A 14,031-nucleotide genomic window follows, 5' to 3' on the forward strand; every position below is an offset into this window, starting at 1 on the left:
AATGAGGCCCCGAAAGGCGGGAGGGCGTTGCCATCCCCACCCCAGTAAAAACAGAACAAAGTATAAAAGCAAAAGTCTGGGGAAAGAAAAACAGGTATTATCACGTCAATTTCCATTGAGCGCAAAACTCAAAATACAGCCCAAAGTTGTGAAAATAACCCAAATGTCAGCAGAGAAACTGGGGGAAGGGCAGGCAAATGTTGGTATTTAAGACCACCAGTACAAAGAAGGGGTCCACCTGAGGGAGGTGGTCTGGGGTCTGGGTAAGATCATGCTGACAGCAGGCAGAAACCCCAGCCCCGGCTGCCCTGCGCCCGGCGGCTGTGAACAGGTGTGTCCGCTTTAATGTGAAGCTGCTCCCGGGACGCCCTTCACTGCTTTGTGGCCACGTCCTTGGCTCCAAGCAGCCCGAGTCGGTGCAACGAGCCCCAGCCAGCAGCACAGGCAACACACAAGTGCACACGAGAGCACACTCTCTAAGTCACATATCTCTCAGGCATGAGAAATCACTCAAGAAGGAGAAGCTTGTCTGGCCATTTTCTTAGAGAAAAAGAGGGAGGGAGGGAGGGAGGGAGGAGGGGGAAAAAAGAGAAACCAAACAGAATCCGTTCTTCCCCCGCACGTGCAATAATCACCAAAAGGTACAACAAAAATAATAATAAATAACAAAAGTGCTTGCTCTGGCACAAATACCCAGTGCAGTTGGAGGACAGAGGGGGTCGTAATCTTTATCTCGAGGAAGTGGGGGCCTCTGGCCTCAGATGAAAGCGGCCACTGGAGACAGAGGCCCCGTTGAGTTCCAAGGTGAAGGGAAGATCTTCCCAGATTCGAGAACCAGGCAAAACGTGGCTTCTATTGAAGCCTTCTGAATAAGGTGTTTGAACTTGGGAGTTTCCCTCAAAATAGCTCAGGTGTTCTATTTGTTTCTTGGTCCCCCTCTCCCCACCCCAGACCACACGGAGAGCCCCTGGGAGCCCGCCCGCGCACTGGTTCTCTGCTGGGATTCACATTCGGACACAGTCTGAGCATTGTGTACGTGCCTGCGTTTCTAGACACCCTCGGACCCCAGCAGGGGGTGTGAGCAAGCTGCCTGCTGCCGGGGAGGATTACACCTGGGGTTCGGTCCCTCTCACCCGACTGCCTCCGCCAGAAGACAGGACAAGAATGTTTTTGGTGGCACTGATGGGCAACCTTGGCCTCCCAGGGATGGCTTCTTGAGCCCCTCTGAGCAGCTTCCTCCCTTCTCAATGTCACAGCATCTTCTGAGTCAACTCACTTACCTTGGTCAAAATTGGGAACTAAAGAAAGACTGAAGAGACCGCCTTCATTCCCCGTATTTACTGGGAACACCTGAAATCTAACAAAAAACGCAGGAGACCTGCCCCCAGGGGCCATCACCTGCCTGTGGACAAGGCCAGGTTCCGGGTTTGCCAGCGCAGAGCAGAAGGACGGAAGTCAACCTCCAGTTTGACCGCCTGACTCCCAACGACAGGCCGAGGCGCAAACACCGGGAGCCCAGCCTTCTCCTCCTCTGCCTTCACGATGGTGCAGCCCTCACCGAAAGGTCTGGACAAGGATCCTCTTCCGAAATCGCCATCCCTTCACTGCCATACAGGGTGGGGTAAAAGTAGGTTCACAGTTGCGAGTATGCGAAATGGAGTCTATTGTTTTATTACCGATTAATTATCATGTTAATTTCGCATCCACCGCTGTAACCCTGCTCTCCTGTGTGCTTCTCTGCAGGTCTCTGGGGGAGGGCAGAAGTGGCTGCGACAGAGGGGCCAGGACCGCAAAAGTGCCGCGTCCTAAGACAAAACTGAAGGGATGCCCATTGCCGATTTACCAGAGCCTGCAACTTGCTGCCATTTTAGCGGTTTACAGGGGCAATGGAAACACCTTGAGTACACCAAGGGTGCCACGAGGGCAAGGAACGGGGGGCTCCTCGTGACCCCAGCTCCCCAAGACCAGGGTTACCCTCTGCTCGTGGATGTCGACAACCAGGCCGGCGCTTCCATCGCGGGAGTGCACATAGTAGGCGCCATGCTGGCAGGTGGACGGCTATGCACTCATGAGGAATGAATCAGGAATCTAAGATCTCGAACGCAGTTGGCTCTCGAAGGTCAACCCAGACCCTGAACCCTCCCTCATGGCCTGCGTGTGTGGCTGCCCCATACAGTGACTAGAGAGACCAAGGACGCCCAGCCGTCACGGCTGGTGCTTGAAAACTCCCTTCTTGTCCTGAACAGAGAAGCCGCAGCTTCCTAAGAAGCTCACGCACACGGACCCCATCCTGGTGTGGCAGGGAGGAGGTCTCTGCCACTGGCTGCCTCTCAGAAGTTCCCCTTGAAACCCGTAGGCTGTGGACAGAGCCCGGGCCCCAGTACTGCAGCCGGGGCCTCCTCCCACAGGGGACCCTTGCTCAAAGCTGCCACCGTGCACGGCCCCGTGGTAAGAAGCCCCGGCCTCGTCCTTCTGTCCTCAATCATTCCTCCTGACGGGAAACAGCTCTGGAAGTAAAGAGCCGCCTCCCTGACCCTTCCACTTTGGACCCAGGGTCCAAGCTGCATGAGCTCCGTTGTCTAAAGAACTAGTTGTCGCTCTTATCACCCTGTGGACACATTTTGGGGCTGTCTGGTGGCACAGTTCCTGCGAAAACAACTCTGAAAATGAGGGGGGGCTCAGACAGCCACGGGCTTGATAATTGTTACCAGGTTCGAACAAAGCAGAAGAACACCTTTGAAATTCTTTTACGAGGTGGCAGGTGATGTTAATTCCAGGGCCATGGGTGTTGGTTGAACTGGACGCAAGATGGCATAAGGTTTACAGCGTTGGGGCTCCTTGGCCTCTCCCGGGCTTTCTCGAACCCTAGGACACCCCCGCAGCTTCAGGGCGCAAGGCCACCTGACAGAGCATGCGTGGCATTTCCCAATCGAGATTAGCGTCTGGACAGCTTACACCAGGTGCCACTGTCCTGTCCCCCAAACCTCCACCGAGAGCTTTCCGCTTCTCTACAATCAGTTTTTAGGCATGAGAATGACGTCAAGAGTACTACAGACATTAGGACAGTTCAGTGGGGGGGGGGAAGCAAACCCAAAAATCCTCTACAATCTTCAACTAGACAGAAACCTTTATCACATGACAACAGAATTCAAGTCATAAGGGAGCTGGCACAGTCACCCATAGAGAAATCAATCTCTTGGCCGAGCCACCCAGAAGGACGAATTCACATTCACTGCAACGGGCGCCACGGGGGAGTCCACCAGGCCTGTGCCGGCACCTCGGTCCGTGCAGGGCTCGGGGCAGAGCCTCGCCGCGTCCACCCGGCACGCGTCCGCAGCTCTGGCCGAGTCCTCGGGCGGCGGTTAAGAGAAACGAAGCTTGCACTCTGTCCGTCTGGAGAGCAGAGGCCAGACCCCCCTCCAGCTAACGCACCACCTAGGACGTGAGCTTCGAGTAGCTGGGGGGAGAGAACCGTCTTCGCAGATACTTGAGGATGTAGAGGGGGAGACAGCTGACCAGAGTGATTACAGAGACTTTCCACAGGAAGGACAGAGAGGCGATGAAGTACACGTCTGCAAGCAAACGAGACAGCGGTGAGCAGGCGAGGGATGTGCCGGGAGGCGCGAGGGGTCCAGAAGCACCATCGCAGCCACCTCCCATCCCCCACACGCCGCCTCCGGGCCTCGGCTCCCATCCTCCACTCAGTCTCTAAGGGGACGGCTGTGCCACCGGCGAAAAGCCCCTCGAGGCTGTCAGGCTGACTGTGCTTGCTTTCCCTGCTCCCTGACCTGTTCTGGACTCCTGCTATTCGACGAATGGCTCGCGTCAACAACCAGCAAGAGAAAACTGCAGACCCACGACAACCCTCGCAGGTGTTTTTGATCTGGGATCTGACAGCTGGAGACTGTCTTCTTAAACACCGCCACCAGAGAGCGGAGAGTGACCCTCGGGGCACGTTTCTGCCTGAGTGCTGGTCAGAGCAAGCTGCGCCGGGCAGACCCGAGGACGGTGTGAGGCAGGCTAAGCACCCCCCACCCCAGACAGGCATACCCCCTCCCATGCCGTAGGACATAAACCCTACAGTCACGCGGTCTTGGCGAGAGACAGAGAGAGAGAGAGAGAGAGAGAGAGAGAGAGAGAGAGAGAAGAGGGACAGCTTGTGGCTTTCAACAAGCTGGAGCAGAGGCCCCAGTAAACGTCCTCCCCACTGCCTGCACCTGAGCGCAGGGTGGCGAAAACGCAGCTGGCTTTGACTAAGCACCTACTAAGTGCCAGGCCTGAGGCCCACCCTGTGCTGCTTACCCAGTCTTGTGGCAGGGCCACGTGTAAAGCAACCAACCGAGGTTTCCGGATGACAGAACTCCTGTCTTCTAAGCCGTGGGACTGCCCCCCCCCCAGCCTCAAGCCATTGAGCACATAGTAGGTGCTCACAAAACCTATTCTGAGAGACTTTGGGGACAACAAACTGTTCTAAGACTTTGCTGTACACAAGGATGCTCCTTTATCTTGACCAAAACCTTCCTAAGGAGTATTCGCTGATACAACAAGAGTTGTCATCAAAGACGCTTTCCTGGTAAAGCAGCTTCTCAGCTGAGTGAGGGTTAAGTCCTGCCAGACTGCTGTCCGTTCACGAGCAAGAACTGGCTGCTCACGTTGCCACAGCTCCACAGAGCCCGGCACAGGGTCAGCTCCCTGGAGAAACCCACCAGCTTCCTGTTCGTGTGAAAAGCATCCTCTTCTAAGCCACTTTGCACACACAGCTCTGAAGGAAAACCCTCTCCACAGAGACCGTGCCTGACAGCCTCGGTCCCAGGGGGCTGGGTCAAAACTGCCATTTGTCCCAAGGGGACACCCGTAAGAAAACGGGCACGGCAAAGTCCTGCTGGACGAAGAGCCCAGGACCCGAGAGCTAGGGAGGCCACCGTCCTTCACAAGCTGGTGAGACCCCGGAGAACAGGCTTTCCCGTCCCGCGGGGGCGTCTTACCGATGAATTCGTGCAGGAAAACCAGAGAGGCGATGTAGCAGGCCAGGCTGAGCAGCTCGGCCACAGTCATGAGCCAGTGCCAGGTCTGGATGGTCAGGGCCACCATCAGCAGCTCGGTGAGGATCAGCGACGTGAAGGAGATCGCCACGATGTGCACGAATTCCGACTCGAACAGCAGCAGGGCGCCGTACATGATGGTGCTCCCTGCAAAGGCGGAGAGAAGTCCGGGTGGGGGACGGGCCACGGCTCCCCCCGCAGCCCTCTGTGCTGGCGCTGACCCTCCCCCCCCACGGCCCCAGCCAAGGCTCACTCTGCTCACGCACACTAGACCCCTTTTTGATTTTTTTTTACCCATTTAGGTATGAAAGATACCACTTGTTAAATGAGTGGTGCTCTATGGGAGTTTTAAAGAGGCATCACATTCTAGCTTTCTGATTTCCCCCTTTAATCTTGTATAATAGTCTGTAATTGCAAGGGGGCTGGAGGAGAGAGAGGAGGGAGAGGGAGGAGGAGATGGTAACCATCTGAGGTGGCTGGAAGAAGAAATATTTAAAATGAGAGGGGCAGGAAGTCCCAAAAAGACAACACATAGAATCCCCTTAGACCGGGTTCTGCAGCGGCCACAGTCAGTCACAGTCAGACACGGGCAGCCACAGAGAGCCAGTTGCCGAGGTTCCCAGCGGCTGCCGGAGGGAAAACGAAGAGTTTGTGGTCGAGGGGGCACAGTTTCAGTTTTGCCAAATGAAAACGTTCTGGAGACGTGTCCTGCGAAAGTGTCAATGCACCCAACACTACTGAACTGGACACCCCACGAGTTCAGATGGTACATTTTATACAAAATGACAGAGGTGACCCGGAGGGACACTCAAAGAATCACGCACGGCAGGGACCGGACGGAGTGTGCCTCGCACTGAGCAAAAACACTCCAGCACGAGAGCAACACTCAGAGGCAGGGCCGGCAGGAACCCCCCGACGCCCGCGTCCATGCCTGTCACGACCCGTCACAACCCGTCACAACCAGTTGGAGACTCGGGGGGTGGGAAGCAGCACCCTGCCCTCCATCACGGACTTTTACCCAGGGTTTGCTTTCTTTAACTAGATGCATGCGTTGTGCCTTGATGCAGTCCTCAAAAATACCCCCTTTCGCTTTTATTAAAGGTTCTGTTTTTATTTATTTTTAAAGACAGAGCAAGGGAAGGAAGGAGACAGGAAGAGAAACATTGGCTGCCTCTTCTACATGCCCCACCCAGGGACCGAACCCATAACCCAGGCACGTGGCAGGACCAGGAATTGAACCAGCAACCTTTTGCTTTGTGGAATGATGCCCAACCAACTGAGCCACACTGGTCAGGGCTCCCCCCTTTCACTCTTTAATGACGACTCAACCACCTGCCGACAAATTCAATGCTCTCTGCACTTTTGTGCATCCCACTGTAGAAAACACTAAAAGTGAACCCGAATATGTGTACTTGTACGTCACGTATGGGCAGGTGTAGGCAGGCATTGGGACCACGGTATATAATGCGCACTGTGAAACACGCACAAAAACAAATTCTAAAAGGGGGGGGGAATAAAAACAAGACAAAGAGAAGCTTTGATATTTTCTTCTCAAACTTCAATAGGGGCAGACCCTTCCCTGGAGGCTGCTGAAATAAGTATTTTCCCAAAACGACAACCTGACCTCAGAAAAAGCGGCCGCTTTTGGTTACCGAGGCTCAAACACCTCAGCAGGTTTTGATTAGGACTGACTGCATTTTTCCCTGACTTGGTCTCATTAAGCCGACAGCACCATCTCACACCAGGGACTCCCCGGTGCCGCACATTCGAGTCCGTAGGACACGCTGAGGGGGGTCCCCCAGGCGCACACTGTCACGCTCTGCTCTGCGATTTTAGGATCCCAGCGGCTCCGTGTTCTGTACACAACAGAGCAGCAAGGCTGGCCCTGGGGCCAGGCCCAGAGCGGAAGACAGGAGGCCCTCTCGCCCTTCCTTACCTTGATAGATGCTAATCAAAACCCATATCAAGAACGTCTTGTAGGACAACGGCCGCCCCTGCACGGGAGGAAGACAGGACAGGTTACGGTGCGAGGCACCAGGACAAGACGAGGCCACCTGCCTATCTGCACCAAAGGAAGTTTTTTTTTATTTTAAGAGAACTGATACTAGACAGAAATAAATCTGTCCCTTTAGTACAAACCCCTTGAGAACGAAGAAACGAAGTCGCACATGCACGCACATACACACACACACACACACTTTTCAGCAGTGTGTACAAACACTTCTAGCAGCAGACACAAGTTGCAGGTGCAAAATGGGACTGTCGGGCTCTGCAAAAGCTGTTGGCAGGTTCGTGTTTGGTTCATGTATTACTGCGCCGTTTAATATTCTTCGCATGCACCTGTGCGACTTTAAGAGAAACAATTCCCACACCTTCCTCCCCAAAGCCATTGCTTCAAGTGTGTTTGAATCAGAAACCTTATATAGAAAACACAGCAGGAGGAAGGGAAGGGGGGGGCGGGAGGGGCTCAGCGGACCTTGAGGAGATCCTTGTAGAGCTCAGGGTACAGCATGGCGACTTCCGACTTGACGTCTTTGTCCAAGACCAGGGAGAAGACGGGGAACATGGTGTAGATGGTGGAGTACCTAGGAGAGAAGGTCACCGCAGGTCAGATGCAGCCCCTGGCATGGGAGCGCTGGGCTCGCCCAGCCTCTGGAGCCCAGTTCCCATTCAACCACTGACAGCTACATGCCGAGTGTCTATTACCAGCCAGTTCTGAGCACGAGAAAGTCAAGACGAAAAGCAGACAAAAACATCTGCCCTCTGAGAGCTGGCAAGGGAGTCAGTCACCAACCCCAGGAAACGGTGCCGTGTGTCGGAGGTCAGTGCTAAGGAGGAACGTGTAAGGGGAGGAGGGAAAAAGACATGGGGTGTGGGGGCAACTTCAGAGAGGCGGCCCAGGGAGGCGACATTTGTGAACACCCACGAGAGGTGAGGGGCAGCCACACAGACGTCGGCGGGCACAGCATTCCAGGCAGAGCGCACAGTGAGCGCAAAGGCCCTGAGGTGGGAATGTGTCTGTCCAGTCTGAAGAACAGCCAGGCGGCCCGGGTGGCCGAAGCTGAGCGGGCAGAGAGAGGAGATGAGAACCGGGAGGAACAGGCCCAGACCACAGAAGGCCTCGTGGGACAGGGCAGCCCTGGCTATCCTCGGGCATGTTTTGCTTTTTTTAAAATTCTTCCTGGACCGGGCAAAAGATATCCTCTTTTTTGTATCCTCACCCGAGGACATTTTTTTCACTGCTTAATTTTTTGAGATAGAGAGAAAGGAAGGGAGAAGAAGAGAAAAATGCCACTGTGAGAGAGAAACAAGGAATGGCTACCTCCTGTATGCACCAGAACTGGGGATCAAACCCACAGTCTGGGTATGTGCCCTGACCGGGGATCAAACCCGTGACCTTTTGGTCCACGGGATGATGCTCCAGCCGACTGAGCCGCACCGGCCAGGGCAGAAGAGTCCATTTCTCCAGTTAGAATTCCAGCACCTACTCACAGGCTGAACTCACAAAACATAAGAAGGTGGAAGGTGCCCTTGGTCAGAGTGTCCCCTGGGGCCAGCTGTCCTCTCCGTGCCTCCTCAGGACTGGAAGCGGGCCCTGAGCCTCCCTGCCCAGGGCACATGGTAACCAGACTCCACCGAGCTGGGCACCTTCTCTGAACCGGGCAAAGGGAATGTCATGAATTCCAGGTCAGGGGTTGCTGGCAGCACACACCCAGGTGACACCCTTCTGACGAGTCAGTGACATGCAGGGGCCAAGCTCTGCAGTGCGCCCACGGGAGAGAGCGATCGAGGCTCTGCCCGCCTCGCCGGCCCAGCGGCAGGATGTCCCACCGGGGTCAGCCGGCTCCAGACCCCACTTTCCTCTTTCTCTGGGGCCCCAGGGGGACGGCTGTGTCTGCAAACCTGCAGCTGGGCTCTGGATGCCAACTGGCCCACCGCCTCGGCCTGCTGTGGGCACGCGGCTGTCCCTCACCAGCCCCACACCGCCCAGCACGGGGACCCTGTGGGCTCAGCAGTTCCAAAGCGTAGCAATGCCAATGAATTTCTAAACAGCGCTGCTGGTCCCGGCCTGCCTGGCAACGCGGGGACCGATGATGCAACGTTTCTCCTCTCTGCGGTGGCACTTCTGGGTGGTTTCCAGAAAAAGTTACTACCTTTTCTGCATTTCCTTACCCGATGATGAGGAATCCTTGGTACAGAGGGACGGAGGCGAAGTAAAACACGGAGGAAAAGACAGCCTGTGCGGAGGTGAGAGGAGGACGTTACCAGACGTGACGGACCCTCACTCAGGTTTGTAAAGACCACACCCAACTCCTACCCAGCACTTATTTCACACCTGAGTACGTTAGCTCATTTAATGCTCACGACGACCTTGTGACGGAGATACTGTTGTCATCCTCCTCACGTGACCAGTGAGAAAAGGCACAGAGTGGTTAAGTGACTTGCCCAAGATCACACAGCTCACGAGTGACAGAGCCAGGACTCGCGCCAGGGAGCTCAGCCCCGGACTCCACGCTCAGCCCTACCGTGAACATGCCATTGAGTTCCGTGAGCTCTGAGAGTCTCCAGAACCACGCGTGGGATCGAGTCCTGATATCTATCACCTGAACTGGGCAGGTAAATGGCACTTCAGGACTCTGCCCCCCTCCCCACCCTCGTCCCCAGAGCCCACACTCCCAACAGCTCAGAAATCTCGCCTCTCAGGATGTGCAAACCGGGCTGGCGTGGAACCTGATAGGAAAACCACCCCCTGCCCTAAGGTGCCCACCAGTCACCCTGGAGACTAGGGGGGAAGGGAAGGCTTCACTCCTTTCCCTATGTGTTTTAGTATTTTTGACAGTGTTCAAACTGCAACTAGACAGAGCAATAAAGATATTTACCAACCCTTCCTGAAGCCTCTGCTTCCTGACTTGGAAACTATCACCTACTGCGGGTAAAAAACTGGACGGGAGATTGAATCAGGCCTGATGCTCTGTTACCACCCCCCCTGCACATCTCCAGGCTCATGGAGGGATCGTGGCCTCGGGGCTCATTTCTATCAGTAAAAACCGAAGTGGGGCGGAGGCAACCGATGCCTGAAGGGTTTCTGAAAATGGAGCATGGAGAGAAAGGCTGAGCCGGCCTGGTGATAAGGGGGAGTGTCAAACCCCAGACGTCACCCCCTTTGACACCTGCTACAGGTGCTCACTTAGCACAGAACCCAGACCTTAGGGCCACGGTCACTGGCAGGCCTCGCTGCACCCTGGTCGTGACTTCAGACCTGAAAGGTGAAAGCCACTTTTTAAGTGACTTCTCACCCAGGCTGGGCCACTGCAGACGAAGGGTGGCTGTAAGGAGGTCAACAATCCGGTGTTTGGTTTTGCAAATCGCCACTGACAACCCTTCTTTAGAAGCACCAGCTGACCATAAAGATGCAGTCTCGAAAAGAGCACTTTGGGGGTGGGTGGGCGGGGAAAACCAATGCACTATGTCTGTATCTATCAGAGAGACCAAGGTCAAGGTCCAATTCTAACAGGCACTTGCTCTTGGCCGGCCCCTTTCAGCACAGTGGACAGGGGTTAAGGGCATTTTCCTAGCACAGAGAACCACCTCTCCCCGTGCAGTATTTTTTCCGAATCGGTGTCCCCAGTAACACATGAGCCTCACAGGTCAGCTCACCCGGGCCAGCGTCTGTGTGCCGGCCCAGGAACCAGCTGATTAACCTCCCGGTGATTAAAACCACGGTACTAGCCTGTTCCACTGACGAGCCCACGTAAATGAGTACAGCTGTGGTCGGACGGACCACACCAGCTGTTTGGGCTCAGAGCACGTCCGTGAAAATCACTTTAAGGCCCCCACACTCACAAACGCAGCAGACATTAAAAATGTACAGTCACCCCAAAAGGCAGGTGTGGACGAGGCTGGCAAAGAGTACATTTTCATAAACTCAGAGCAGCCCCACCTGGCTCAGTGTGGAAGGCAGGGTGCCTCACGACTTTTGTGTCTGATTCAACACCTTTCCTACAAATTAAAATGTCCCCTTATTTTATACACGATCCCAGTTTATTTTTATTAATAATAGTGAAAATGCCTCCGGCACTTGATCCCTTTTAAAATCCTCCGCTTTTCTGTCTGAGAGGTGAGGCTCGTCTTATCCCCATTTCACGGGTGGAGAGACTGAGGCCCCGAGTGGTAACGTGGTTTGCTCACAGTATCACAGACACAGTAAGTCCTCACTTAACTTCATCGAGAGGTTCTGTGCCTTTAATTGAAACAACATAATGAGACAAGTTTTTATCATAGGCTGAGTTAAAAAGGAGTTAAGTTCTCATGACATTAAGTTCTCAATGTTATAATGAATCAATGTTGAACAAACTGAGGACCTGCTGTATTTAGTGATTTGGTCAGAAAACGATGTGAATTCTAAGACACATCACCTCTGTGTTCTCCCCACTTAACCGGGAGTATTTTCACCTAAATGCCTGTGGAGGAAAGTCCATCGGTAAGTTTCTCAACACCCAAAATGTGTTCTTTCCTCGGCTTTGGCCTTCTGCCTAGGACACAGTTAACTGCCACGGCCACTGTGCACCAAGGGCACCAAGGAGGAGACCTTGGGTTAGGGTGCAGGCTTGAGGTCCCCCTGTCTGAGCAAACCACGCCCCTGAGCCTCAGACTCCCTGTCTGTGGAGTGGACATAAGCTAGTGTGAGGACCGAGACAGACGCTGCGCTGTTAACACTTAGGCCAATGCCCAGAGCACAGGAAGCTCTCGAGAGCAGCAGGTTTTTTATTCTCTTGTGGTTGTTCACTGTCGGCCCTTATTTTGGCCTGAAAAAAAGCATCTACTCAGCATTTAACTGCCTTTCCCCCCCTTGGCAAACCAATTATAACTCCCAATTTGAACAACTCTGACACCCCAAGAAATGAAGAATCCGGAGCAACCCGAGGTCGACCAGCTGCCTGGAGCAGGCAACAGCTCTGAGACACAGCCTCGCCCCCCGGCTTTTCCCAGGGAAAAGCCGCGCAGCCCTGGGCAGAGGCCCCGGCCGCCCACCCACCTGCATGGTGCTGATGCACAGGCTCCGGTGGATGACAAACTGACTGAGGGCGGCCGACCGCTTGTAGCTGTTCCGCCCGTGCACCATGAGCAGCCGGCCGAGGTGCTTGAACTGTGTGATGGAGAAGTCCGCGGCCAGTGAGGCCTGTTTTCCTTCCTGAAACCCGAAGACATCGGGCACCGTCAGAGGCACGAGAGGTCAAGGCAAATGCATTCGTTTTAATCGAAAAATCAAGACCTGGTAAGGAGAGCTTTGAAGAGCTTCAAGAAAGGGGTTCTTGGGTTTCCAGCTACACACAGCTGGTGGTCCACGTCTAAATTTGATTTAAAAAGAGGCATTTATGTAAACGGAAAACATTCGGAATCACAGAGAGTTGTAATTTGGAGGTCAGACGGATCTGGTGGAAGCCTTGGGGGAGAGGCCCACTTCGTAATGTGCGTCAGAAGCAAAGGCTCATTCTGAGGCGGAAGTTTTAGAGCAGTCGGTTCCCTCAGGGGTCACACTCACAGGGGGGTCAGACGCTGCCGACCATGTCAGACGGAACATTTAATGCCGCATTCATGAACGTACATGTGGCACATTCATAGAAGCTGAAGTAACACGAGGTGCGACCACGTAATGGAACTCTTAGAATCTTCTAACTTTAAAAAGCACATGACAGATGCCACTCCTGGGACACATGGACATCAGTGCCTCCTCATTTGAGGCCACGGAAAGATGCAAATTCCCCTTAGGAGCTGCCCACACTCAAAGCACAGGCCCTGAATCGGATCAACCTGACCCACAGCAACCCGGGGCTCACTCTACAGCTGACTCGCACGCTTCAAAGAGGTCAATGTCATGAAAACCAACTCCCCAAAAAAGACAAAGAAAGCGCACGGCGCTAAAAAAAGATTAACAAGACACAAGCGCATGCTGGTAACTGCAACGTGTGACCTGCAGATATGGCAACTGGTTCCTGCGGATATTTTTATTAGACGTTTTGGGGACAATGGGAGAAAGTAAACTATGAAAATGATGTAGTATTCTATGACTGCGGCGTTTGGTGGGGGGGGGGGAATAATGTTATTTTGCACACGTAGGGTGCCTGTGCTCTTAAGAGGTCCGCGCTGGAGCGTTTGGGGTCGCACACTACAGGTGCACCTGACTCCCAGCAGATTCGGGGCACGGGGTCGGGGAGACCAAGACTGTGGCCGTCGTAAACAACCGGTAAACGGAAGCGAAGCGTGGAGAGGTGTTTGCTGTTCCAGTGCCACTTTCCCGAAGGAGTTGACACTTTCAAAATGAAAGGTTTAAGAGAAGCTGAAAACTGATGGAGCTGCACGTTCTGATGTAGGAAAGAATCCAAGGTACGGCAGATTTCAGTAAGCTGCATGAAAAATGTGTAATGTGTCCAATGGAAAACCTGCTTTTGTAGGTTTACAGTTGTTCTTATGGAAAACACTACAACAATCAACGAGCAATAATACAAGAACCAGCTCTGTTTCACGTGCTCACTACTACAAGCCGACTTTCGCTCACCCTGGAACATACACACTCATATCCAATCACACACACACACAGACAAAAATTCCAAAGAATGACCGTGTCACTAGTTAGATGCACCCATCTAAAAAAAGACACTGAACCCACATCTAAATTGTTTTAATTGTTTACAGTGACCACTTCTTCCTTTTATATTCCAAAAGAACAAACAAAAAACCCACAAAGCCACTGGAGTTTAATTATAAAGGAAAATGTTTTAGTTCTACACAGACACGGGCAAAGAATTCCATCCACTGCTCGAACTTGCGTGTGCTTCCTCACACCTGCACAAAAGGCGTGTGCATGGCACTCGGACATAACCTCCCTTTCAAGGGCCACTGAACTCTGCACCGTCAGACCACAGCTCGTGTGGACGGAAACAAAAAAACCAGGAAGAATGAAGGAGGAAAAAACGGGCTACGGACCAGC

The 14,031-nt window shown here is 53.7% G+C and overlaps 1 protein-coding gene across 1 annotated transcript in view; it reads right to left on the reverse strand.

Annotated features, from left to right (window-relative positions):
* Positions 1-3,109: 3,109 nt before the first annotated feature.
* ATP9A (ATPase phospholipid transporting 9A (putative)) overlaps positions 3,110-14,031 on the reverse strand; it is a 101,538-nt gene continuing 90,616 nt past the window's right edge. The window contains exons 23-28 of the mRNA XM_053671248.1: positions 12,079-12,234; positions 9,216-9,280; positions 7,519-7,627; positions 6,979-7,036; positions 4,986-5,189; positions 3,110-3,572 (exon numbers count right to left, since the gene is read on the reverse strand). Coding sequence (XP_053527223.1) covers positions 3,436-3,572; positions 4,986-5,189; positions 6,979-7,036; positions 7,519-7,627; positions 9,216-9,280; positions 12,079-12,234 — 729 coding nt within the window. The 3' untranslated portion in view covers positions 3,110-3,435. The remainder of the gene's footprint in view (positions 3,573-4,985; positions 5,190-6,978; positions 7,037-7,518; positions 7,628-9,215; positions 9,281-12,078; positions 12,235-14,031) is intronic.

This window comes from Artibeus jamaicensis, unplaced genomic scaffold (assembly GCF_021234435.1).
Source record: "Artibeus jamaicensis isolate MK-2021 breed Jamaican fruit bat unplaced genomic scaffold, CSHL_Jam_final contig_685, whole genome shotgun sequence".
NCBI lineage: Eukaryota > Metazoa > Chordata > Mammalia > Chiroptera > Phyllostomidae > Artibeus > Artibeus jamaicensis.